We start from the raw sequence: 26,312 nt of genomic DNA, 5'->3' as shown, positions 1-26,312 counted from the left end.
AACCCGGATTCGGATAGCATCAATAAGAGCAGAAAGTACTAACCCAATCGAACGTCTTTCAGATCTTCCCTGCGGATCGTCAATTGTGCTACACGTGCACCTCTGAGGACGACGTCTTCTGCGAGTCGGATCCCAGCTACGCCTTGGCCTGTCCCTGGGTCAGCGATACAGAGACGTGCAAGACCTCCCTGACCGCCGGAAATGTGACCACTCGCGGCTGCAGCAGCAGCCTCGACTGTGATCCGAGCGACTTCCGCAACTGCCGCAGCTGTGTGGGCAGCGAGTGCAATGCCATCGATCTGGCCAACCGCCTGGATGATGGCCTGCATGGATTCTACCAGGAGCTGCCGCTCAAGTGCCACCAGTGCGAGGGCGAGCACTGCTTCAGCTCGCTGGGACCAGCAGTCGCGTGTGACCTGAACATCGAGCAGGACTGCAAGACCGTATTCGAGGCGGATGGAGTGACGGTCCGTCGACGCGGCTGCTCGGATGATGTCGACGACTACGAGGATCGCTACTGTCGCCAGAACCCCGAACTCTGCCCCATCTGCAAGTCCAACGAATGCAACGACGCCTGGAGCACCGAGGAGTTTGTGAGCTGTATTTTCTGCAATTCGGAAACTAATGCGACCTGCATCACGGATCCCTCTGTCAGCGGCTTGGGCCGGCGACACTGCAAGGGCCAGTGCCTGGTGGCACTCCATGGCGAACACCTCATCCGCAGCTGTCTGGACGACAAGGAGCTCTACGATCGGGACGACTGCAGCAGCGATGAGAGCGGCACCAACTGTGCAGCCTGCTCCGGAGGAAGCTGCAACACATTCGCCTTTCCCTCGGATCGCCTCAGCTGCCACACCTGCGTGGACGCCGCCTGCACGAGCAGCCGCGCCCAGCCTTGTCTGGCCTACGACCAGGAGGACTACTGCTTCGCCAAGTACAACGAGGGGGCTGTGGAGCTGATGGGCTGCGCCAGCAGCCAGAACAGCACCAGCCTCGAGCAGTGGCATGAGGCCAATCAGCTGTGGACCTGCACCGGCAAGGAGTGTAACGATCTGAGCCGCCTGCCCGAGGACGACGAGTGCGTGTCGTGCGACTCCAGTAAGACCCTGGAGTGTGCCCAAAATCCGGAAGCTGTGAACACCACTGTCACGTGCCACGTCCCCAACTCACAGTGCGTCGCCCGCCTGGAGAACGGACACACAATAAGAGGCTGCCTCAGCGCTCTGAGCAGCAGCGACGGCGCCGCCTGTGAGGCCAACGGCACTTGCTCCGTCTGCTCCGGCAACAAGTGCAACATCGAGATCTTCCCCGCCAACCGACGCCGCTGCCACATCTGCAACTCTGTTGCTCAATTGGACTGCTCCACGGATCCCAACTACCTGGCCGTTTGTCCCATCTACGACGCCGACGATAGTTGTGTCTCGGCCAAGGACTTCGACGGCCATCTCAAACGCGGCTGTGCCAGCGAAATCCAATGCGTGATCACCAACGATGACTACTGCGAGGTCTGCAAGACGGATGGCTGCAACACGGCCAATTTGCCCGGAGCAGCGGGTCATCTCTCCGCCATGAGCCTGGGCCTGACCCTCATCGTTTCCCTGGCCATCAGCATGCTGCGATAGCCTCTCATTCACCGAAAGATGTGATCGATAGGTCGCCATACTGTACAATTAGTTAGCTTTATAGAATAGAATAGATTTCTCTGCTAGTTCTGAAGAGCCCTAGATCTTCCCACGAACACGAACGATTTGTAAATATACCAAACGAAAATATCAAATAATTTTGATAGCAATAAGTACGACGAAGAGAGGGAATATTAGCCCAAGTCTTACGTTTTCGCTGTGGCGCATTTACTTCAAAGCGAAAGGATCACAGAATACTTTAAGGACTATTATTCTCCTGTCAAGAATGAAATCGCGAGTATCTTAAGGTATTTATACACTCATCTCTAGACTTCTTGCTGCGTTTTTCCAATGTCTGCACTCCGTTCCAGTGTGTTGGTTGGCCTTAACGCCTGTCTCGCTTCAGACTCTTTAAATTCTTGCTCCTTTTTCCGTCCAGACAGCTGACTCCCGACTCCAGCCACCCTTCGCCTACGTTTGCCACGTCAATTTTCCGCTTGAATAAAGTTGAAAAGTGAAATGGCCTGCTAGCCCTTCCAACTCGATTTCCAAAATCCAAAAACAATGGCACGCAAAAAACACGAAAAGAAAAAGTTTCCAAGAAATTGCAAAACGCAGCCATCGGAAATAAAATGCAAATGCAAATGCGTTCCTTTGGCCTCCCCGCCATGGCCTTTCTTCGGTGCGTCGCTTAAAGCAAATTGAAATTTGCTCAGTTTGCCAAAATACGGAATGAAGAAAGGACCAGCACGGATTGGCTGCCATGCCCATTCAACGGGCAGATTTGTCCGTTTGGCTAATCGGCTGCCGCACAGTTTTGTCATTCGAAATTGCCATCAAGATTAGGTCTCCCTCTAACCACAATCCATCGGAGCCATGGTATCGCCCGCCCGCCCCAAACATGGACTCCATCGAGGACTGGAACAACTTTCTGTGGTCGAAAGACTTGTCGCAAGGCCATTTGATTGGGTTTTAATTGCTGGCATTTGGCCGGTCACTCTGGACAGCGGGTCTTTGAAAGAGCCAGCGATAAGCAATTGCGTTTTAGATTTATGGCCAGCAATTAAATGGCTGACAACGATTTAATGCCAAATTACACAATACCAAGCTCCGCATGTGGGCGGCAGCTCGAAGGGGCATGTCATGTGTAATGGCAAATAAATGAACTTATTGAAAGCTCTTCCAGCAATTGAAAGTGCTTGCGGTCCCAGAGAAGAGATCAGATTTCAAGCGTGTATTTATCGTGCACTGTATTAGAAGTAAGCAACAAAAGTCACTACAAAATAGCAGGCGTTTGCTATTTCATCTCTGTTTCAAACGAATCGAAGTTTGGGACTCACGTTTTGCAGAAATTCGGCTTGCATCGTTAATAATCGATGTACATAAGTGGAAGAAGCTTCGGATTATCCGATGCAAATCCTGGATATGAAGTCCACACAGACGCCATCCTTCTGCGCTATTCGAGCAACTTGTCAGGTTGTTAACAGTACATATTAGTTTTGTCTGAACAAGACTATTATTTCATTAACAGTATTGCCTACCCAGAGGACCACATTTCCCGTGAAGTAGCTGTATATATACAATACATCAGCTTAATCAATCTCCTCTCCATTCTCACTTCTCAAAGTATAGACGTGTGTAGTCAGAGTCGAGCCTGTCACCGGATTGATTTTGTGTTATTTGAGAATCCCAAGGATGCTGTATGCCAGATTGGAATGTGGCCTTGCAAGAGTCCGAACCCTCTCAACTGATACTCTCTTCGCTTAGAGCCTTGCTCATCAGCATTCACCGTATAAACGGGCGTTCTTCTCCCCATTCATACCAGAATAATGTATCTAATGGCTCCTAGATCCACCACCTCGAAACATTCCAATGACGTATATGTATCCATATTTGGAATATGAGAAAGCAGGAGGTCATTATACCTATTTATATCAATATGTGGAATCGTTTCGAGGCCGTAGTAAAACCCAAACTAAAACGTGTACATTTTTGATGCCTGAAAACGCCCAAATGTCTATTATTTTACTGCGATATCCACCTTCTGTGGAATACCCAACCTGCCCCTGCTGTTGTTGTTGTTGTTGCTATTGATATCTCCATGCTGCTGTCACAACAAACTGTCTGTTAACCCAACTGCCTGCCCGTTGACCAATTTATTTAGCTGCATTTATCACGTCGCCCAGCAGCGCAGCTCCTTCCCTCACCCCAACCCACCCCCACCCCCACATCCACAACTCTTGTTGCTGACAGCGACAGCCACATTTAAAATCTATTAGTTCGCCGAATGCCGACTGGACTGGACTGGATTGGATTGGTTGCTCTTGTAACCAGCGTCCATCTACCAGCTCCAACGACAACTGCACCACAGATCCGTGGCCTGTTTCTGGTTTTCGGGCCTGTCTCTGGCCTGGCAGAGCAAACAAAATTTAATAAACCGTTCCTGGGGCCGAGGCAGGGGCCGAAGCTATTCGTGCGCTGTAAATTATGTGCTATAAAATAAATTATTTTCGGTTTTGTCATTTGATTAAAATGTTTGAGTGCCAGGGCAATGAGAAATTAATTGCCATACAGCAGCGTGGGGGGCTGGTGCCTTCAATCTTCGTTGTCCGTGGTGAGATTTTGACAGCTGTTGCATTTCTGTATTCTTTGGGGGGCGCCACGATTGAACATGTCAAATCAGTTCCAAATAACGTACATATGTATGTATGTGCATACTATTACCCAGAATAAAACATGAAATTTGTATACAACGCGATGCAAAAGTTTTCCAAGGAACAACAGCGCAACACCCCAACATAAGATCGATACCCGATTCTCTTCAGTTTCTCAGTAGTTCATCCCTTTGAGTGGACCTTTCGCATTCCTGCCTTCTTGGAGGGCTTGAGGACATAGAAGGAGCACATCAGCGTCTCATCCACAGACATCATGGCACCGGCATTGTCGAACTCCCCGCAGTAGTTGGGCGCCGAGAAGATGGTGATCAGCTGGCGCTTCGCAAAGAACTCGTAGCCGTCCTCCACGACCTGGTGGGCGCGACAGATCAGGTCGAACTTGTTGCGATGCACGAACTTGCCAACAATATCGGCGCCAAAGGTGACACTGACGCCGCGGTCATTGTCGCTCCAGCCCATGATCTTGGGATCCGGGTCGGACCACAGCAGATCACAGAGCAGACCTTTGTCGGGCACATCGCAGGGCCGGCTGAGCTGCCCGATCTGGCTCATGCTGAGCAGGTCGGGACTGAGTCCGCCGTGGCAGCAGAAGATCTTCTCGTCGACGACGGCCGAAACGGGCATGCAGTTGTAGCAGTCGACAAAGGTGCGCCATAGCTTGATTGTGTAGCGGCGCTTGCACTCATCGTAGAAGCCGTAGATGCGGTTGATGCCGGCGCTCTCATGGTTGCCCCGCAGCAAAAAGAAGTTCTCCGGGAACTTGATCTTATAGGCCAGCAGTAGACACAGCGTTTCGATGGACTGCTTGCCTCGGTCTACGTAGTCGCCGAGGAAGAGATAATTGGAGGACGGCGGATATCCGCCGTAGTCGAACAGTCGCAGGAGGTCCGTGAACTGGCCGTGGATGTCGCCGCATATCTTCACGGGAGCGGATAGCTCCAGCAGCATGGGCTGCGAGAGGAACACCTCCCGCGATCGCATGCAGATCCCCCGAATTTCAGACTCTGAAAGACTGAGCTGTTTTGCGCGTCGCACATCGATTATCTTGTGTATCAGCTGATCAATGTTGCCCGCATCCGTCGCCACGACACTAGCCGTCATTTCCGGTTGCTCTAATGTCTGGTATCCTACAACTCAATGTTAATTTTGCCGCTCTGAAAAGCCAACGGTTTTCGGATGGAAACATATGGAATGACATTCCCATCGGGGCCTGCCCCGGCCTGAGACAAAGTCACTTGATGGCCGAGGCGATCACATTTTTTATTATAACCTTGTGACCGGTACTGGGACGCTGTACATCGAACGAGATCATCAAATCCTTATCTACGCCCATCGAGGCCCCCGCATTATCGTACTGCCCGCAGTAGTTGGGCGCGGAGAAGACAGTGACCAGCTGGCGCTTTGCGAAAAACTCATAGCCATCTTCAACGACCTGATGGGCCCGACATAGCAGATCGAAGTCGTACTTATGCAGGAATTTCTCGAGCACGTCCCGGCCATAGAGGTAGCTCACTCCCCGGTCACTCGGCGACCAGCCGAAGCCATACCGATCCGGGTCGCTCCACAGCAGGTCGCACAGAAGACCCTGGTCGGGCACATCGCAGGGCCGGGATATCGACTTGATGTTGTTGAGGTCCTTTAGCTGCGGGCTCAGACCGCCATGGCAGCAGAAGATCCGATTCGAAATGACCGCAGCCACGGGCAAGCAACAGTAACAGTCGACGTAGCTCTTCCACAGCTTGACCGTATAGCGACGCTTGCACTCGTCGAAGAATCCGTATACCCGGTTCACTGCGGGTGCCTCGTGGTTGCCACGCAGCAGGAAGACGTTCTCGGGATACTTGACCCGCAAGGCCAGAAGCAGGGTGATCGTCTCGATCGAGTTCTGGCCCCGATCCACATAGTCTCCGAGAAAGAGATAGTTGACCAATGGCGGATAGCCTATGTGATCGAAGATGCGCAACAGGTCCACGAATTGTCCGTGAATGTCGCCCACGACGCGCACCGGAGCCTCAACAGACAGGAGCATTGGTTCTCTCAGCAACATCTCGCGGGCCATGTGGATTAGCTGGTACAGCTCGTCCTCGAGCATGCTTACGCGTGTCTGCTTGGATTTCCGGAAGTTCTTCAATCTGTTGATCAGATCGACCAGATTCCACCCTTCTGCATCAGATACTGAGCTTCGCAACAGGTTGTCGTGCACTATGCTGGATTTCCTCTTGCTCTCCTCCAGCTGCGCAGACAGTGTCGAGAAGCGGCTTTTGGCCCCGGGGAAAAATATTGAGCCACTCGACATTTTATGGCCAATTAGTGTCTGTGTAGTGTAGTGTGTACTGTCTAAAAACGGAGTCCCTCATACAGTCTTTACAGAATTTAATAAATATTTAAAAGTCAAGAAAAATACAATTTGACAGTTCTAGTGGAGAAACGTTTGGAGATCGCCGGACGCTGATGCTGAACCATTACACAATCCACAGTAAAGAGCCATTAGAGAATTGTTTGATATTATAAGAACGATCATAAGAAGGGTTATATGTACACATACGTGAGATCTTAACTCTTTTAAGACCCATTTTCCTCTAAAATATTTTTTAACAACCCGGAAACCCTAGCAAAGATCACGTATGTGAGGAAACAATTGCCAGCTAAGAGCAACCATGTAAAATACGTTAATGTTTTGTTAAATTTTGATGATCTGACACTAAAGAGGTCCACGCTCGTTGAGAACAGAAGCAATCTTGGATCGAGGCGAGCGCAGTGGTTCTCATGGAACGATCAATACTGCAAAAGAAGCTGGACGAAATGATTACGTCGCTGGTGAACTGGAAGGCTGACAAACGGATGCAGGTTCCGGAGACGGACATGGTGGCGATGCTGAACGTGGCCCGACAGGTGCTGCTGTCGGAGCCCATGCTGCTTGCGGTGCAGCCGCCCGTCAATGTCATCGGGGACATACACGGCCAGTTCCGGGACCTTCTGCGCTACTTTGAGACATCGGGGCATCCACCGACCAAGCGTTACCTGCTGCTGGGGGATTACGTGGATCGGGGCCAGCACTCGGTGGAGACCCTGACCCTCCTGCTAGCCTACAAGGTGCGCTACCCATCCAGCGTTCACCTGCTGCGCGGCAACCACGAGTCGGCCAGCATCAACCACTACTACGGGTTCTACGACGAGTGCAAGCGCCGCTTCACAGTGCGTCTGTGGAAGAACTTTGTCGACTGCTACAACTGCCTGCCCGTGGCGGCCGTGATCGACTCGAAGATATTTTGCTGCCATGGCGGGCTAAGTCCCTCCCTGCACGAACTTTCCGACATACGCAAAATCGAGCGGCCAGCGGAGATCAAGCAGAACGGGCTGCTGTGCGACCTGCTCTGGTCCGATCCGGATCCGACCGTCAACACCTGGACGAAGAACTCGCGTGGCGTGAGCTTCACCTTTGGCGTGGAGCAGGTGGAGGCGTTCCTCACGAGGTTCAACTTTGATCTGGTCTGCCGTGCTCATCAGGTCGTCGAGGATGGCTACGAGTTCTTTGCCAAGAGACAGCTCATCACCGTCTTCTCGGCGGTCAACTACTGCGGGGAGTACGACAATGCCGGCGCCATGATGTGCGTGGACCCCGATCTCAACATCACACTGGTGGTGATGAAGCCCAAGAAGCACGACGCTCATCACAACAAGAGACCCATGACGGAAGGTGCCACACCGAACATGTTGATGGACTGACACGACATGAAAATTGTGTGAAAAAGTATTCTCTTCTTTACACTTCATGTACTGCATTGTACAGATTCTTAAATATACAACACAAATATAAACTGAATATGAGCTTATTTTTGCGCAAGCCAAACATCGAGGGCATCATAAGAACCCTCGTGTGCGGACGCCGGCAGTCGAAGCGGCCGATCAGCCAAAAGGATATAATGAGTGTCTGCCATATGGTCCGCAGTGTCTTCCTGCAGGAGGCGATGTGCCTGCGGGTGAATGCCCCCATCTGCATTGTGGGCGATCTTCACGGACAGTTTGAGGACCTCCTGCGCATCCTGAATACCTCCGGCCATCCGCCACAGCAGAGTTACCTTTTCCTCGGCGACTACGTAGACCGCGGCCACCGCTCCGTGGAGACAATCACGCTGCTCTTCTGCTACAAAATCTGCTACCCGGACAAGATCTTCCTGCTGCGCGGCAACCATGAGAGCGAGGTGCTCAACCAGGTCTACGGCTTTTTCGACGAATGCAAGCGCCGCTACACGGTCAAGCTGTGGAAGACCTTCGTCGACTGCTACAACTGCATGCCAGTGGCGGCGATCGTCTCGAAGCGGGTGTTCTGCTGCCACGGCGGCCTAAGTCCCCACCTGAGCTGCATCGAGCAGATCAACCAGCTGAAGCGCCCCACCGAAATACCCAGCGAGGGCCTGCTCTGCGACCTGCTGTGGTCAGATCCGCACCACACGGCCTATGGGTGGGCGCCGAACAAGCGGGGCGTGAGCGTGTCCTTTGGTCGGGACACGATCGAGCGGTTCCTCGTCCGGAATGACTTCGATCTCATCTGTCGGGCCCATCAGGTGGTCGAGGATGGCTATGAGTTCTTTGCCAAGCGCCAGCTGGTCACCGTCTTCTCGGCCCCCAACTACTGTGGCATCTTTGAAAATTCCGGCGCCACCATGAAGATCTCTGAAAATCTAACCATTACTTTCGACATCTATCCGGCAAAGAACTCCACCCCACATACCTCTACTTTGATTCGGCTGGGTCCTCGGGAGAGTGGCAAAGTCTTCAGGGCTGCTATGAGGATTAAAAATGCCATTAAACCACCTCGCTTCCAACGCTCCAGTGAATATTAGTATCGATACCTAGGGTATGCGAAAGTACTTAAACATATTTTGGCTGAGAAATAAAATCCGTTTACTTGTAAAGATTAAACTCGGTTCTTAAAGTACTGTCTCCCTTTTCTCCATATATATCGATGTAATTTCCGCTTCAGTTTGTGCTCCAGCACCGACAGAATATTGCAACACATGTGGCATGGACACGGACAGTGCGGCGAAGGAGCAACCAACGGAGCCCACTTCGTCATCATCATCGGCAGCTCTGTCTGAGGTGCGTACGTGTCTTTGTCGCTTTATTAGTTCGTGTCGCATCGTGTCCACAGGAAATTAAATTAACTCGAGCAGCAAATACAATTTAATTTTAGCAGCATACAGAACAAAAGCAAAACATTACAAAAATTATGCAGTGTATTTATGTAAAAGTAATGAATATTAAGAAGTTTTTAAAAGGGGAAATTATTAAAGATAACTTGGAGGTCTTTTCGACGATAGTTTTTGAATGGTAGTTGGATAGAGAGTGCAAATATATGCCACTGTGAGAGGCACTCATCTTTGCTTAATCAAATAATCAAACCAAAATCGAGTACCTTAAAAAAAAGAAACATCTGGCATTCGACTAAACCCCGACAATCGAATTTGTTCAGCCACAAAAAATACAAAACATTCAAAACATAGAGAAAGCGATACACATAGAGCCGCGGCATTATTTAAATTGAATTTTTACAAAATCAAGTTGATTGTTTTACAAACAGGGAGGGGGGGGAGAGCAAATTTATATTCTATGTTGGTATCTGGGCTTAAGCGATATTTATTTATGGCCACCAACTTGTTTGCAGTCCCTGCTCCCTGGATCCTCGCCCACCAGTCGCCTCCCCTGCTAGAGGGAGCTTATTTTTTATTTATTCTCTCATAGAAACAATTGCACAATTGATTTGCATGCATACAAATTTGTTACAGGGTTTTAAGCCGAATGATTTATGGTTACGTGGATGCGAAAATATTTTATACTCGCCTCTTTTCGTGCCGTAACCAAACTCAATTTGAGGTCAAAGAACTAGAGAAATGCTTTTAATTCAGTTATATAAATGGGAAATCTTTTGGGCTAATCTGCTTGAATGAAGCTACTGCTGCTAGCATTGTATCTATCCATCTGTATCCTCTCTATTAACGCATACGCAACGTATTCCGGAAGTGCAACCAATTTACATTGCAGTTGGCAAACGTTTAACTATTTTTGGCGCATAGCGTCTACTTGGCACCATTTGGTCAGCTCCAAACGAGATATAAAACCTCACAAAAACGACAAATTCTAGAGACATTCCTATGGTCGAAGCTTTGGCTACCCTTGATTAGCTTTTTAGCTTTTCTTATGTCAAACAGGAATAATCTCAGACAGATAGCAGAATAATTAGAAACGTAGAAAGGGTCTTTTCTGAGACTGGTACTACATACCATACCAGAGTATTTGACAGTGCCGGTTATACCTTCTTCTACCCTCAGTATAGAACTTTAAAAATATATACAAATAAATTAAGCAATCACATGCTATAAAAACGGACAGAACGCAATGCGGAGAGGATTTCTGTGTGGCGCCAACAGGGTTGCCAGGCGCCACACTGACGGCCCTGGCCGTGGCCAAGGGGGCAACAACCCTGGCGCTTCATGGTTTTCTATTAAATTCATTTCTTTGGCTACGCTTTTTTTTTGGCGAGAGATAGACAAATGTAAAGAGGAAGTGGAATGCATGACTTGCCCTAAAGAAAATTTCGCAATTTTTTGGTGACCCAAAACCGGTCAGTGCGAAAAGCGTTTGAATAATGGTCGGAAAGGGTGTGGAAAAGTGTGTTAGTTGGACAGGCGTCCCATGAGAGGGGAGGAACATCCCAAAAATTGTGATTTAAAATTAAAGAACTTTCAGAAAGTCACGTAATCCGTTCCAGATGGAATGGGCCAGTCTCGCGAACTCTGCACCTGGGCCTTAGGACATGTAATGCATTTGGATTGCCGCTTAATTAACCATCACGTGCCTCTGACCCCCAGCTGTGGTGTCAGGTGTGGCAAATATTTGGCATGTGGCGCCTCTCGCTCTCTGCACTCCACTTAATTAGCATTTGGACTGCATACATACATACATATACTGGTACATATATTAATCCCTCCATAACTTAATGCAATGCAAAACACGCGCCAGGCACTGGCCCTAGTTCTAATTTATGTTGGTAAATGATAAAGTAAATGGCAAACGATTACATGGGGTCATATGTTTGGATTGTACCACGTCTGAACGATAATGGGCCACTGCCCAGGGCGGCTCTGAGTCACTCTAAACGACTTGAACTATCTACTAACTATTTTTTGGGGTAAGGCTACGATTTATTGAACTGGCAGACTTATCAGCCAGAACAGAACGGAAGCAAAGTAGAACAACCCTCTGACTAAGTCAGTTGGTCAATGGAGCCACCCCCAGATCGCCAAGGATGTTAAGAGTAAACGATGCTGACACTGACACAGATAGCAGGACCTTCGGGGGTGGGACTGCGACTGCGACTGGGACTGGGACTGGGACTGTTGACTGGTGCCAATTTTCTGTTGATTACAACACTACACTCCCACCCACCTATCGCCCCCAGTGGCTTGACAAGGGTCAAGTGAAAGTTTTACGAGCAACTAAAGCTAAACTGTGGCCCCACCCATGCTCCAATCTCTGGTACGCGTAGCCGTAGCCCTTTGCTCTAGTCTCTGCCGTCTATTTACTTTTAAGTTTAATTTGTTTTCCTGTCGCCAAAGGGAAAGGAATAAACAGAAGAAACACCTCTAAGTGGGTCGGACAGCAGCAGATTTATCTAGTGCAAACTTCAGACAAAAAATAGGTGTGAAACGATATCGAAAGGGAATCGAACCACCTTGACAGGGCTGCGGCTGTGGGTGACATAACTGAGTTTCGAAGGGATCTTATCGGGTTGTTTATCAGGGAGGAATGATGGTGCGGTTTTAGAGCATACAGTCGAACTTCTCTATTACGAACCCTACGAACAACGAAGTTTTCTGTACCAAGAATTTTCCTTATAGCGAATTCACCCAGAGATTGGCTATATGGAATATCGACTGTACTTTGTTTCGAAACAGGGATAGACCTTCAATCTGTGCTGAAGTTGACTCGCAATAAAAAACTTTAATCAGTCCATCCGACACATCCAATCACAGCCACCACGTGCTCCTCTAAAGGGCAACAGCCACCGCAAATTCCTCTCCCAAGTGCAACAACTTTAGTGAGAGATATTTCATATCTTTCCAAAAATTGTCCCCACAAAACCCCCAAAGCTCTGTACTAAATTTTCAATGCAACGGACGGAGAGAGGGAAAGATGAAGTGGTCTTCCGTCAGGGTTTTGGCATTGCTGCCAAAATCATACATCAATTTGGAGACATTCGTCAGTGCCAGGCCACAAATGTGACATGGACCAGAGTCAGAGGACCATGCCATGCATTTCCCTCGCGGAGCATGCCACCACAGCCAGCAACCAGAGAGAGAGAGAGAGCCAGACAGGAAAGGGGCGGCTGAGGCAGCAGAGGTACATGGCTGCAACATTGTCAAAACAATTAATCATTGATGAAGAAAATGCGCACGGAACCAGCAAATTCCTGACCGAATGCCAGGGCTCACATCTGGACTCTGATGGACCAAATTCCATTGCAGAATCAGGCATACGAGCAAATTCTTCATTATATAATGAACAAGACCACAAACTAGACACATTTTGCCATGATTATTTTAATTAGTAATTGGACCAATGAATATCAACATAGCCATTTGAGCCGCCACAGGACGTTTGGGGATTACCAATCGAAAGGAAATCAAATCTAAACAAGACACACAGTGAAACTAATAATAATCTTGTTAACTGGGCCGGAATGTTCAAATTGTACCCACATTGGTATGCTAATCAAAATAGAACCTTCATTTGAAGGCATTCAAATTATTAAGTAACTTCTGCGGCTGACATGTGACATCTATCAAATATCAAGATTCTCTGTATCACATTTATATGTAAGCTAATTATAACATTTCTCCCCTTATACACATCCATAAACCCATAATAGCTCCCATTGCTGGCCGGCTTTTATCGTGATTTTATTATTCAATTTTTTGCGTTATTTAAATATGTCAACAAGCAAGATTTTTATGGCACCAATTTATTTATATTTCTTTTCCATTATGTGTAATATCTGGTCAGCTTTGATGCCTTCTTTACGATGCCATTCCCACCGAATTAACGAGTCGTTAGGGGGCATTAAATATGCAATCGATAGAGAGAAAAGGAGGACAAGTTCCTTTCCAAAATCTGAATCACCTGTCGCTAGCATTGAAATTGATTTTTATTATCACGATCCGTGTCAATTGGAGCATTTAAAAATGCCTTTTAATGTTCCCATTTCCATACCCATTTCCCTGTCTGTTCGCAGGGGTTCACCGCTCTTTGTGACTTTTGTTTGTTTTTCAGGTTGTTCAAAACAAACTCTCAAAGTGACTAAGCGTGTAACGCCTCTGTGGCCCTGTCCATAATCATTTAAAAGTTAGCAAAGTCTGGAGGCTGGCTATTTCCATTTGACTTTGATGTGCCGTCTGTACTGCTTCAAAAATTAGATCGATATTGCACTATTGCATTTTTATACAACAGCCAGCTACTTCTCTGTGGGATGATCAATTTCATCCCATAGCTGTGTGCGCCCTGCCGTTGGGCCGGCATCGCATTACCCTGTAATTAATCCATTATGCCGAGAGGCTTGCGTGAGGCGCTTCCATTGCATGCCACTCGAGAATCGCATGCAAATTATTGAAAGCATGTTGAGCATGCCCAAAAAATCATTTACATTTTTTCACCGACTCGTTTTTGCTGTAGTTTTTTTAGCAGCTCTTTCAACAAGTACAAGTCATAATCGGTATTTGCAAAAAAAAAAACCAGAAAATAAAACTGAAATCGCGTGCTGGTGTGGAAAGTACCAGCAACAGTAGGTTGCAACTTGAAACTTTGCAAGACGACTACGACGATGATGATGGCTGTTGCATGTCGGGAAAAGTTTTTAGCATCGTATGAAGAAAAACTTCATTTTGACCTTCGATGGAGTGGCGCTTTTAAGACGTTTTTCTGAGTTCTGTGGCTGTTTCCCAGTCAAAGATGCGGAAACTCTTGATCAAAACGACACCAGACATTCGTGTCTGTGGCAGTGGCACTGGCATTACCTTTTGCCGCCACTTCTTCACCCATTCACAGGACAGGCAAAAGTTCTTTTGGTTTCGCTCTTTGCCCACGAATCCTTTGGGCTAACCAGCGGACAGATGATTGCTGCAAACGAAACTTTGTATTCTAAATAGGTGGTAGTCGGAAAGGTAAAGCGAATGGAACTCGCAAATGGAATAACTAATTAAATTTTCAGCTGCCAATGAACAGGAGCTCATTCAGGAGCCACGGGCTTCTGATAGTTCGGCTCCAGCTCCAGCCAGCTAACTGCCGGCTTAATTAACTTGGCAGATAAAATTTTATGGCAGCCGGGGCACTATGGATAGCAAAACATAATCTATTCGCTGTTATAGCCATGGTCTGAATGGTGCTCGTTCCCGTAATGGGGTTGTCTATGCAAATATGTTGCAATATCCCCTGCTCCACTACTCTCCTCAATGGCTTTTGCCTTTCGCCTTTTATTACACGGGTATTTCGGTGGCTGGAGGTCCAGGGTCTTCAATATTTTCCTGCAACACCTTTCCACTCTGTGCGCATAAATCAAAAGTGAAATTTTTTACACGCACCCGACTGTCTGTACAAAAATTTTCCATTTACATGTGCCACGCCATGTTCTGGTGGAAAGTAGAGGTCAGGTCGTGTCGACCCTCTACCATTTCGTACATAATTGTTTTTTCGTGGTTTGCCCCTCTGTGTGGTGATCCTTAAAGCTACAATATTAACTCGAAAACTGTGCTGGCACTCGTTAAAGGGAATTTTATTTGTATCTCAATTCTGTAATATATCTGAATCTGTTGCAAGGAGCTATTTTCAGGTTAGGGAGGGTACTGTTTGGGAGCTGAAAGCGTCAAACCTCATCGAAGTCCAGGTCTGGAATCAGAGAGAAGGTGGTGGTCCCTGATGGTTCCTCTGGCAGATGCCATTCGGGCACTCGCCCTTCATGCAAATGCCATTAGTGCAGATGCATCCGTCTTGGCCTTTAGGGCAGGGGCACGCCCCGGACTTCGAAGCTGCCTGCAGAGCCTCCAGCCGGGAATTGCTGCCGCAGGAAGGGATTTGGTTGGAGCTGCCATTCGAGCTGGACGTCTCCATGGTTACTGTGAATAGCTCAATATTTAAATGGGACTAGGGAATTTATATTCTATATTCGTATATTTACCTAATAATTTTTTTGAATTTTTTTTGAAAAGTGAGAAAGCAAATTGATGTGCTCTCTACTTTCAAATCTGATGTGAATGATGTTTCTCTAAGGTATGTGCTCTATACTTTGTGGAGACTCCGACACAGAAAATGTCAGTTTTCGGAGCGAGTCCATAGCCTACTAAAGAGCTGATTACCGATTGTGATACCTCTTTATCACTTACCGACCCTTTTTTCTCTCCCATTTTGATGGACCTTCCTTCGGTAATTGCCCGAGCATGAGGCATGTTTAATGAGCGCTTAGTAGTTGGCAACATCTAATGTGCATATTACAATGCCAATTAACATATTTTGCCATCGTGTTTAACAAAGCCAACGACCCAGGCGGTGCCCAGGCAGTACCCAGGCAGGTCCAGTGTTCGGTCTAGAGCTCCAATCAGTCGCAGGCAAAACTTTGTTGGTGGTCACGTTGCCACAGTCCAGACCCCGGCTGGGCCTTGCATAATTGCGTCGCCAAGTGCAGCCAGGTCTGTGGCGTCTGCTCTTGCCTCTACCTCATCACATACCCGTAAATAACCCAACGCAACACACACACACTCCCATTTAAATGTACGAGAGTCCGTGTAGAGGGGTACGAAAGCTGTGGGTTTTTTTTTCCGTTTCGGTTTTGTCTAGTCCCCGGCATTATGCAAATGGCACTTTGTTTTAACTGCGTGCACTACGGTCGGGCATGGGGCATGGGCCTGGGCCTGGGCCTGGCTATGATGTGTGCCTGTGCTCGATGACCAGTCCTCGAGCTGACATTAGTTCGTCATCATCATCAACTCCACCTCCAGCTCCATCTCCAACTGCAACTCCAACTCCTCTCGCTATGCATCTGCCTACAGCATTACGCGGACAATTAATATGCCAAGTGTTATGTGTGCGCATACTAATGACTCTCCACGCTCCATGAAGAGAGTGCCCATGAAGACTCCACTGTTCGCTCTGGACTCCACTCCACTCCACTCATCCATCAATTGCTGTTCATCTCTGGAGCGCAGGCGCAGCAGCCGCAGCAGCAGTGGGAGCATCATGAGTGGCGGCGCCGCCTCCACAGCGTTGCAAGTGGGGGCTACGGCTACTTAGGGCCTTGACCAATATGACTCATGACGTGACCGGACACGTGCGGCTGCCATGTCGGTCGCATCGTTAATCTCCCCACACAATTGCCGGCTAAGGAAAGTCTTCCCTGACAGGTTCACGTCTTGAGGCCGGGCACTTTTATGGCGATTGCAGTTTTTGCTTTGCTTTCTGAAGAATCAGATCTGTGCATCCACTAGATCACCCTGTATCTCACAAGTATTCCACAATAGAGGGGGAATCTGCTATGCAAACCACGTAAATGGTGTAAGTGGACAAAAGCCTCGTTTTAGGTGTGTTGTTGTCGACGACACACTAAAGAAAACCAGCAACAAACGATACCCCAAAAAACAACAGAGAATAGCCCCAATAATATAAATCAAAAGAAAGTAAAATTACGATGCGTCGTATTGAATCACACAGATACTCATGCGCACACACTCACGCATGGGCAGCAGAAAAAAAAATGAATTTCAATAAATTTTGAAGCGGGAAATAAAACTTTCGCTACTTCAGTGGCGCAAAAAATAAAACACAATCCAAAAGTAGAGTATGAGTGTGATGAGTGGTTGCTGGCGCTGGCCGAGAGTGTGGTGCGATTGTGTGTGGTCAAGCCGGGTGCCCCGAGGCGCCCACGCATGCGCAGAATACAAATGCAAATCCGCATGGGAGAGTGTCTCGATCTCGGTCTCTGTCTCTGTCGCTGTCTCTATCGCGCTGTCTGGTTGAGTGTGCGAGCTACCAAGCGACCGACTGAGGTTGTGCGGATTGGCAAAGTGGACGTGCCACCGGCCAGAACCACTTTTGTTGCTCGGCCATGGGAATTTGGGTGAAATGGGGCTGGCTGGCTTTCAAATATCGTTTCTGCCTGTTCAGTTCGCCACTAGCCACGGCAGTCGGTGGTGTCGCTCTGGAGAAAGCAAAACCACAGTCGAATCAAAAGAGTTTAGTGAAATGAGTAGAGCTTCGATTGGACTAGTGATCTGCCTGGTGCTGGGCCTGGGCCTGGCCCAAACTTTTGCCGAGGAGCAGACATCTCGTCCGGAAGCCACACCGGTTTCTCCCCTTCTAAAGCAGTCCCAGAACACCTTCATCCAGTGGGTGCTATCGCTGCTGCCTCAACGTCCGGGCAGTTCCGATGCCGAGAACGCCACGCTGGCCACCCTGAGCAGCAGCTCCACGAAGCCGGAGCCCGCGAGCAGCACCACCACCTCGACGACGCCAGCGCCGACCTCCAGCACCACCACCACCAGGCGGGCCACGACCGCGGCGCCACCCACCCTCAGTCCGCCGCGCAACTGCACCGACTGTGTCTGCGGGATAGCCAACATCCAGAAGCGGATTGTCGGGGGCCAGGAGACAGAGGTGCACCAGTACCCCTGGGTAGCCATGCTCCTCTACGGCGGTCGCTTCTACTGCGCCGCCTCGCTGCTCAACGACCAGTTCCTGCTCACTGCCTCCCACTGTGTATACGGCTTCCGTCGGGAGCGGATCACCGTGCGCCTGCTGGACCACAACCGGAAGATGTCCCACACCCAAAAGATCGACCGTAATGTCGCGGAGGTGATCACACATCCCAAGTACAATGCCCGAAACTATGACAACGACATAGCCATCATTAAGCTGGACGAGCCCGTGCAGTTCGATGAGGTACTGCATCCCGTGTGCATGCCCACGCCGGGTAGAAGCTTCAAGGGAGAGACGGGCATCGTCACTGGCTGGGGCGCCCTCAAGGTTGGCGGTCCCACCTCGGACACACTTCAGGTGAGCATGATTTTCCATCGGAGACTGGCTTTCCGACTAAAATGTTCATCTTTTGTTTCCTTTAGGAGGTGCAGGTGCCGATCCTGTCGCAGGACGCATGCCGCAAGAGTCGTTACGGCAACAAAATCACGGACAACATGCTTTGCGGTGGCTACGACGAGGGTGGCAAGGATTCCTGCCAGGGCGACAGCGGCGGTCCGCTTCATATCGTGGCCAGCGGAACGCGAGAGCATCAGATCGCCGGTGTGGTCTCTTGGGGCGAGGGCTGTGCCAAGTCCGGTTATCCTGGTGTCTATGCCCGCGTGAATCGCTACGGCACCTGGATCAAGAATCTCACCAAACAGGCTTGCCTCTGCCAGCAGGAGACCAAGAAGATCAAGTAGTTCTATTTCTAGTGTGTTCAGTAGTCTTGCTTTAATACTCTGGCCAGCGAAGATGAGCGGCGAATGGAGACCCAAAACCCAATTTATCCTCAGCAAAACTGTCGATTGAAAGATAGGTTTTCATTACGACAAAACCTATTGTTTCTGTAACAAAAACAACTTATATCTGAAGAAAGTAGAGCTTTTTCCCAAAGAAAAAAGCTTAAGACTTTCTTGAGATACGGATCCCCCCCAGAAAGTTGAATGAAATCGTCTTCCATCTCTGCCAGAGTATTCCAGCTTCGGCTCTGTCGAAGATCACATTCTCAAGCTGTTTTATATTTATTGATTAAAAGAAAATTCGCTACATGGAAATCTCTCTCGGCGAGGCATTCACCTTTCCCTGAAGCCGGTTCTTCTGGTTCTTCAGCCGGTTCTAGTTCTTGGTTTTATTTGTAGTCATCTTTCTGACCGTGGTCTTGGCCAGGACGCTTTCGGTTAGTTGCCAACTGCCAGTTGGCCAGAAAAGTTCGCCATGAGGTACATTTGTCTGCTGCTCCTCGTTGTGGTGGCTCTGGGCGATGTGGGTTTTGCCACGCCCCGTCTGCGTAGCTCCGCAGAGCCAGCCAAGATCCTGGAGTCGCTGAGCAATATCAGACAGAACAGCTTCCTCGACTGGATCACCTCGATCCTGGGGCCGGAGTACTCCGACTCCAGTGTCCCGGCCAAGAGGGAGTGCGCGTCCTGCGCCTGCGGTAACATCAACACGCGCCACCGCATCGTCGGGGGCCAGGAGACGGAAGTGCACGAGTATCCCTGGATGGCCATGCTGATGTGGTTCGGCAGCTTCTACTGCGGCGCATCGCTGGTCAACGACCAGTACGCCGTGACCGCGGCGCACTGCGTCAACGGGTTCTACCACCGTCTGATCACGGTCCGCCTGCTGGAGCACAATCGAATGGACAGCAATGTGAAGATCGTGGACAGGCGGGTGGCGCGTGTGTTCATCCATCCCGGCTACAGCACCCACACCTTCGACAGCGACATTGCCCTGATTCGCTTCAGCGAGCCCGTGCGCCTAGGCATCGACATGCATCCCGTCTGCCTGCCCACGCCCAGTGAGAACTATGCCGGTCAAACAGCTGTCGTCACCGGCTGGGGCGCCCTGAGCGAGGGCGGACCTGTTTCAGACACCCTGCAGGAAGTGGAGGTGCCCATACTCACGCAACAGGAGTGCCGGGACAGCAACTACGGCGACAAAATCACCGACAACATGATCTGTGCTGGATTGGTGGATCAGGGCGGCAAGGACTCCTGCCAGGGCGACAGCGGTGGACCCATGCATGTCCTGGGCGCCGGACAAGCCTATCAACTGGCGGGTGTTGTGTCCTGGGGCGAGGGCTGTGCCAAGCCCAATTCCCCAGGCGTTTATACTCGTGTGAGCAACTTCAACGAATGGATCGAGGAAAATACCCGCGATGCCTGCGCCTGTTCCCAGGCTGAAGAGCCGGCCGAACCAGTCTCCTCCACCAGTACCAGCGAGCAGCCTGTGGCAGAATCGGAGAGCACCACAGCGGGCGGACAGGTCACTGAAGGTCCTGAAGTGGAGGAAGCTAATAAATTGATCTAAGATTACACGCTATATTTTCCACTTATATATTACGAGTAATACGAGCAATAAAGGCAATTTTTCCCAGAGCCCATGAAAAAACAGCATTTTCACAGTTCCACAAACATGTTTGTTCTACTGGGATGATTCAAACGAGTTTTACGTAGAACAACAACAATTATTCCAAGTAATGGGTACATACATTGTACGTAATACATTGCTTTCTCTGTATTGGATTCTTGGCTTTCTGCAGGATTTCTGGTAATTGGTTCTCTCAATCTCTGTATCTTTCGACTCGGCTCACTTCAGTGGAGCCTCTGGTTGTTCCAGTTTCGGCTTGTTAGCTCCACTCTCGCTTCAATTTCCGCCTGTAATCTGCTGTTTTCAATTCTACCTTTGGGGCATTCCACGAAATTGCCACTAAATCAAAAAATACTCATACTCCAATGCATCCAGCCCTAGCAACCGCTGCAGACACCTACACTCGGATCGTATCGGATCGAACCGGTCCGCTCTGCGTGCCTGTCCCATCGGTCCTGTCCTACACAACATTGATAAACAACTAAATAATAGAATAAGCAGCTGAAAAAAGGTGCGAAAAGTTTAAAGGCGGCTGAAAGGGAATAAAGGAAAAACCGCATTCGCAGATGCCCTATAGAAATGGCACTGGCAAGAATGCACCAAGACTGAGGGACCATGTAAGGGCTTCGACTGGCAACACACATGAGACCCCCTGACGCAGGACAAGCTGCTGCCAATAATTGCCATACCCTTTCTTAAGGGTATAGGAAAGGCACCAAAAATTATGTTCATCCTCGAGCGCAGTGCAAATGTGCGGCGTCTAAAATTGGCTTTTGTGGTAAAAACATGTTGTTGTACCGACGGTTTCTCGTCCTCCTCTGGCCAGGCTCAAATTTGCTGCAATTGAGCGGAGTTTTGTGTTGTTTTATTTGATTTTTTGCACTCTTGTTGGGGCCGCCGCAGGTTAGAAAAGTTTATTGGGGCGTAAAATTGTTTGATTGAATATTAGTGTGCGGCTTTGCTTTCGATGCCCAATCGAGGATTTTGCGAGTACGTGTATCGTACGAGTATAGAAGGGAAACGAAAAAATAAAACAACAAATTTATTGGTAACTTTTGACAGGCGGTAAGCGATCCTCAGGCCAGACCCGTAATACGCAGAGTTTTGGCCACCGTATTGACAAAACGCAATATGCTGAGTAGGCCATACACCAGAATTTTCTCAATAACATGCAGCCCAAACTGTGCTATATTCGCAGCTGGCTGCAGAATTATTAGAGAATGATTATTAGCAACCTTCGAATAGAAGTACAATTCTCACCTCAAGAAACGTCATGATCAAACTAATAGAACGTTCGGCGAGGATCACGGTCAGGCTCAGACAGATAATCAGCCCCAGTATGGTGACCAGGGTCAGAGCTTCCACTAGTCGCACTGCAACGGCCATTACGTGGAAGGGGCTTGGGTCCGCACTCGCACCGCCAAGTTTCAAAGATTCTGATTTTCAAATATTATTTTTTGCAGAAAAATTTTAAATCAATTTTTTAAGTAAACAAAATTTAACTGAGCACCTATCATGACGGAAAAACCTAGGGATCATCTCAAGCGAAAATTCGTGCTGGTGAAGGAGAAAGCACTAGAATGGAAAGCTGCAGAACGGAAAGCATGGAATAATGTTTATTAAAACCATGGTAGTATATATATAAACATCCCAAAAAATACCAGAAGCTCAAAGTAAACGTCTTGACGCACTCAATCATCGTAAGAGATTGATGTGAGTGCTCAGGCCAGGGAATGCCCTATGACTTATCCTAATTATTATCCTAATATATTCCGCCATAAAATTAAGGTAAATCCCTCCCATTTTACTCTATGTCGATTCTATTTAGATATCTCTTTTGTTACAGCTTTGAGCTCCATCAGTCATTATAGTTTTTCAATCATTTAAGCTCTATGTATTTTTTCCACACGCGACATTTTCCAATTACGCTATGCAAATGCAATTTGTCTGGACTGCAATTTAGGTTCCGTACCCACCGGCTTTCCTTTTTATTGGTTGGCTGATGGCTGATGGGTGTTGTCTGTGCCGCTATAGATTGCTCTGAATTATGGCACTAAATGGCTAGACATGCTACATAATTCATTTAGTCTGCACAGGGACAAATTCCATGATATGGAACATGTGGCTTTGTCTCTTTTCTCTTGCAAACTCATCGCACCATTGTTCACTGGATTTATTTATTATTTTACTGGAGTATATTATGATATGGCAAATTCAATTAGCAGCCCACAAAGTGGTAGAACATCCAGCAACTGGGGCAAAAAATTAATTGATTTCCATGGGCATACAATATTCATATAGTCTTTTATTGACTATTCTGCTGGTTCTATGAAGATATTTTCCTGTTTTCTTTTGATTTTGCCTGCTTGCTTTTTGAGCTTTGACTTCATAAAAATCCCAAAATCAATATTTGCACACGTTGTCTGGAAAGACAGACAGCAGCATAAGCGAAAACTTTTTGTCGCAAATCCCCCACACAGAGCTGGCCGTCTCTGTCCCCGGGGCATGCCCCAGCCTAAGTCAGGGGTAAGCCCAAAGACGAAATTAAAATAAAATGGAATAAACTCAAATAAAATACAATGTAGCTATCGCTACTTCTTACAAGGGCTGACTAAAAATATATGACTGGCAATATTTACAATGCTTCATATTGGATATTTATTGTTATGTGAGGACTGTGAGTGCGGAAGAAGATTTTATAGGAGAATGGCTCCGCTTTATACTGGATGGTTTTCTTTATTCTCTGGTACTCATAGAAGGTGAATAGATCCAGAAATACATACCCACTTCTGTATGTTTATTGCATTCCCAATGTTAGATCTACATAAATTGTTATGTGTATATCCTGTTGCCATACCCTAAGTCCACTAAGTAGAGTCCTCAGACCAGACACAAAATCGCACACTTTCCTTCAAGCTACAGAGTATCGTGAGTGGTGAATAAAAATCATTCCTTCCCAGCTTGCAAACATCAGTATCCAGCGATGCAAGAAAAAAGAATGAAGGAAACAGAAATTGAAGACCGGAAAAGCCACCTGTTATCCGTACACAATATGTCGAATACATATTCGAAATGATGCGATGCTGAGTGCATGCCCCGAATGCCATTGAATTGCGATAAACTGTCGCCAGCTTGCCAGGAAGTTCAATCGTATCTGAACGCTTCAGTAAATCAGAAATAAGAATACCGGCATTTGGGGTAGAACTTTTTAAAAACTGATGGTCAAGGGATGGCTCTTTAAAGTAGATACATGTATTGAGATTGTTTCCCCTAATTTCCCACATTAGTAAGCTTTTCTATGTGTTTAAACTTGAGGACAGTAATAATTTCTAATTCGCCGAATGAAATTTTCTTCTTTCAACCAGCGAAAGCTCATTATAATTCCCAACGTGAAACGGACGAACCATTTTCCCAATGTCCCTCCCCTGCCCATCCACAGTGACCGCTCCGTCGAGACTTGTGTGTCCCTGTCTCTCTGTGGGATTTATTCCTTTGATTTCATTATTATTTTTATTGCTTCGTCGTACTTTTGCCTGTCCGACTGACTGAATTTCGAACCATCGCATTTTAATTTTATTATTTTGGTTTCGTGCCAGCTCCTCTGAACAAATTCCATTGAAATTCGCATAAAAAAGGGGTATTAAAGGCAGGGCATTCACTGATTGTGAACCATAGAAAAATATGGTTTCTTTTTCTACTTTGTGGAGAATAATATATATATATTTTTTTTTGGCACATTTTCAAGGCAGGACCACAGATACAAGCCCTCCACTTGCCACATTTTTATACAACTTTTGTTTTATTTCTCTTTTTGCATTCTTCGCCTTCTTATTAAGAATTAATAATCATTTTTTGTATCCAAAGCTAGCTACAAATTTGGCATTTTGTATTTTTTTATGATTTCTTTTCGCAGATGGGAGGCCTTGCCGCTCGTGAATCATGGTTATGCCGGCTATAATTTAGTTTTAATAGCATTTTCTGTGACATTTATGCTGTCAGCGCGTCATCCAATTTTATTAATGTCCCAATGAGCTCCGCTACATACTTATGATAGGACTGTATGATATCATTATGAAGAGATTTAATGCCATCGCTTGTCGTTGCTTGTCTTTGGGCTAAATGAAGTTATGGGCTTCTGTTTGCAATCGAGTGTAATACGAGTAGCTTTCGAGAGAGCATAGGTTTGTTTTTTAAACGGGTCCTTGAAAGGACTTTTAAGAGTACTTGAGAATATGCATTGTTTCTTTAAACTGATTCTTTATAAATTCTGACTCAGTACATCGTCATGGAATCCTATCCAGCTCAAACTCAAATTGCAATGGAGTTCTGTCCTAAAGACATATGTACATCGCTTGGGGCTTAGTTACCAGTTTTTTTTTAGAAGGCCTTCTACAGCTGTAATCTGTTGAGCCCTGTTCTCGCTCTGTTAATGGCCCTGCTTACCCATTATGTTCCAAGTCGTTTGTACCATGTTAACACTCAGTTAATGGGTTCGCCTTTCCACTGCTATCCTCCATTGCATTTTCCATTTTCCACGTCCAGTGTCCAATCGTCGTTTTAATGAGGCAGCCACAAGGCAGAACTGCGAAACGTGAACCTAATCATCTCGGGCTCACTTAAGTAATAAAGCAATTTACCGCCTTTCAATATCCTTTAACCACTTTTTATCCGTTCTTAGGCTCTTTCCTCCCTGTGCCCCCGCCCCATTACGGGGATCCCTTGAGGGTGGGCAACTCCCACACAAATTATTTTCCTGCTGGTTTCCACTTTGTCCTCTTTTGCGCTACTTTTCCTTCGTTTTATTGTAGGTCCAAAGAGGAGGCTGCTGTCGTTGTCGCCGTTTTTCCGACTTGGCCAGCAGCACACGTTGCCATTTTTATGTCTCAGGAGGAGAGTCAGCAGTGCAGGGAGTGGATGTGGCGGAGCCGCAGCGCAGGGAGTGGATCTGGAGGAGCCTCAGCGCAGGGAGTGGATCTGGAGGAGCCGCAGCGCAGGGACTGGATCTGGAAAGGGCAGATTGGTTCGTCGCCTGTGGCGTTGCCAGACCAGTTTGATTTTAGTGTTCGGATTGGCAGGGAATAGCCAAAGAGCAGACGTTGTCCTCCTTGTGGCTCTTCCCCGCCTCCGCCTGCCCCTCCTGATGCTGCTTCTGGTGTGTAATGATTTTATTACACGATTTTCTATCGAATTTTATTACCTTTGTGCATGACGTTGCGCCAGGATTGCGGCATGTCCTTACTGCCCGTGCAGCCCTTGCGGCCACCCAAATGGAATTTACGCACTCATAAAGTTTTCCCCCCCTCTCGTGAATTGTGTGGGAATATGTCCGGTCAAACGTTAGAGTCCTATCTGTTTCCCCCTTCCGGTCATCATAATTCAATATCGTAAAACGTTTATCCAATTAATTTCCCCGGCTAATATTTATGATCCGTTCGTGCGGGCATTCGAAGAGATATTTACATAGCTGGTGAGTATTTTGGGTTATAGTGCATATATGGCTGGTTATTTACTAGTATGTAGCTATGGATATTCATGCATTTTTTTGGAATATTTCTAGCTGCTGGTTGGTTGTATTAAAAGAGCTTCCAATTATATTACATATAGCCTTGTAGCTCGAATAAGATTAGGTTCTATGGCACTCCTTTTCCCATATCCATGCCACACTTTTGTTCTGCCTGACAACGAACTGTCATTCATCCGTCAGAGATACATGATTAGAGAATTGTTCCGTTCTATGATCCACATTGATCTTGAAAATCTATCCAGCAAATGTATGGAAACCACGCTTCAATGGGTTTCAGTTCTCTATCTGGCATTCTATCTGCTTTGAGCTTCCTCTATCTCACTCTCTGCAGCTGCCGCTGACCTA

The 26,312-nt window shown here is 47.6% G+C and overlaps 8 protein-coding genes and 4 long non-coding RNA genes across 13 annotated transcripts in view; 7 read left to right on the top strand and 5 right to left on the bottom strand.

The window, feature by feature from the left end:
- Positions 1–1,780, top strand: part of LOC4805247 (uncharacterized) — a 68,797-nt gene extending 67,017 nt beyond the window's left edge. For both annotated transcript variants that reach the window (XM_015185022.2, XM_001361642.4), the window contains exon 7: positions 63–1,780. In XM_015185022.2, the coding sequence (XP_015040508.2) occupies positions 63–1,622 (1,560 nt within the window). In that variant the 3' untranslated portion in view covers positions 1,623–1,780. The remainder of the gene's footprint in view (positions 1–62) is intronic.
- Positions 1,781–2,814: 1,034 nt separating this feature from the next.
- On the bottom strand, positions 2,815–3,611 carry LOC117183755 (uncharacterized). Its single transcript, XR_004468917.1, has 2 exons — positions 3,164–3,611; positions 2,815–3,090 (listed from the first exon to the last, which is right to left on the bottom strand). It is a non-coding gene; the product is annotated as an uncharacterized lncRNA (long non-coding RNA).
- LOC117183754 (uncharacterized) lies at positions 2,968–3,546 on the top strand. Its single transcript, XR_004468916.1, has 2 exons — positions 2,968–3,098; positions 3,154–3,546. It is a non-coding gene; the product is annotated as an uncharacterized lncRNA (long non-coding RNA).
- A 701-nt stretch (positions 3,612–4,312) lies between the features above and the next one.
- Positions 4,313–5,505, bottom strand: LOC6898836 (serine/threonine-protein phosphatase alpha-2 isoform-like). Its single transcript, XM_002138773.3, has one exon. The coding sequence runs from the start codon at positions 5,396–5,398 to the stop codon at positions 4,460–4,462; it is 939 nt and encodes a 312-aa protein (XP_002138809.1). The 5' UTR covers positions 5,399–5,505; the 3' UTR covers positions 4,313–4,459.
- On the bottom strand, positions 5,490–6,697 carry LOC6898835 (serine/threonine-protein phosphatase alpha-3 isoform-like). Its single transcript, XM_002138772.3, has one exon. The coding sequence runs from the start codon at positions 6,591–6,593 to the stop codon at positions 5,529–5,531; it is 1,065 nt and encodes a 354-aa protein (XP_002138808.1). The 5' UTR covers positions 6,594–6,697; the 3' UTR covers positions 5,490–5,528.
- A 231-nt stretch (positions 6,698–6,928) lies between these two features.
- LOC6898834 (serine/threonine-protein phosphatase PP1-like) lies at positions 6,929–8,125 on the top strand. The gene has a single exon (XM_002138771.4). The coding sequence runs from the start codon at positions 7,064–7,066 to the stop codon at positions 8,021–8,023; it is 960 nt and encodes a 319-aa protein (XP_002138807.1). The 5' UTR covers positions 6,929–7,063; the 3' UTR covers positions 8,024–8,125.
- LOC6898833 (serine/threonine-protein phosphatase PP1-like) lies at positions 8,087–9,220 on the top strand. The gene has a single exon (XM_002138770.3). It carries the CDS (start codon positions 8,122–8,124, stop codon positions 9,139–9,141), a length of 1,020 nt encoding a protein of 339 aa, XP_002138806.2. The 5' UTR covers positions 8,087–8,121; the 3' UTR covers positions 9,142–9,220.
- A 5,876-nt stretch (positions 9,221–15,096) lies between these two features.
- LOC6898832 (uncharacterized) lies at positions 15,097–15,681 on the bottom strand. The gene is made up of 2 exons (XR_001452355.2): positions 15,525–15,681; positions 15,097–15,462 (listed from the first exon to the last, which is right to left on the bottom strand). It is a non-coding gene; the product is annotated as an uncharacterized lncRNA (long non-coding RNA).
- Positions 15,682–17,394: 1,713 nt separating this feature from the next.
- tpr (tracheal-prostasin) lies at positions 17,395–19,128 on the top strand. Its single transcript, XM_001361641.4, has 2 exons — positions 17,395–18,391; positions 18,457–19,128. Exons 1-2 carry the CDS (start codon positions 17,462–17,464, stop codon positions 18,772–18,774), a joined length of 1,248 nt encoding a protein of 415 aa, XP_001361678.3. The 5' UTR covers positions 17,395–17,461; the 3' UTR covers positions 18,775–19,128.
- A 119-nt stretch (positions 19,129–19,247) lies between these two features.
- Positions 19,248–20,464, top strand: LOC4805245 (trypsin-1). Its single transcript, XM_001361640.4, has one exon. It carries the CDS (start codon positions 19,289–19,291, stop codon positions 20,381–20,383), a length of 1,095 nt encoding a protein of 364 aa, XP_001361677.3. The 5' UTR covers positions 19,248–19,288; the 3' UTR covers positions 20,384–20,464.
- A 1,004-nt stretch (positions 20,465–21,468) lies between these two features.
- Positions 21,469–21,938, bottom strand: LOC6898831 (uncharacterized). The gene is made up of 2 exons (XM_002138768.3): positions 21,704–21,938; positions 21,469–21,645 (listed from the first exon to the last, which is right to left on the bottom strand). Exons 1-2 carry the CDS (start codon positions 21,827–21,829, stop codon positions 21,520–21,522), a joined length of 252 nt encoding a protein of 83 aa, XP_002138804.1. The 5' UTR covers positions 21,830–21,938; the 3' UTR covers positions 21,469–21,519.
- A 101-nt stretch (positions 21,939–22,039) lies between these two features.
- LOC117183756 (uncharacterized) lies at positions 22,040–22,414 on the top strand. Its single transcript, XR_004468918.1, has 2 exons — positions 22,040–22,231; positions 22,290–22,414. It is a non-coding gene; the product is annotated as an uncharacterized lncRNA (long non-coding RNA).
- Positions 22,415–26,312: the final 3,898 nt, after the last annotated feature.

This window comes from Drosophila pseudoobscura, chromosome 3 (assembly GCF_009870125.1).
Source record: "Drosophila pseudoobscura strain MV-25-SWS-2005 chromosome 3, UCI_Dpse_MV25, whole genome shotgun sequence".
NCBI lineage: Eukaryota > Metazoa > Arthropoda > Insecta > Diptera > Drosophilidae > Drosophila > Drosophila pseudoobscura.
This window is presented reverse-complemented; position numbering and strand designations above follow the sequence as displayed.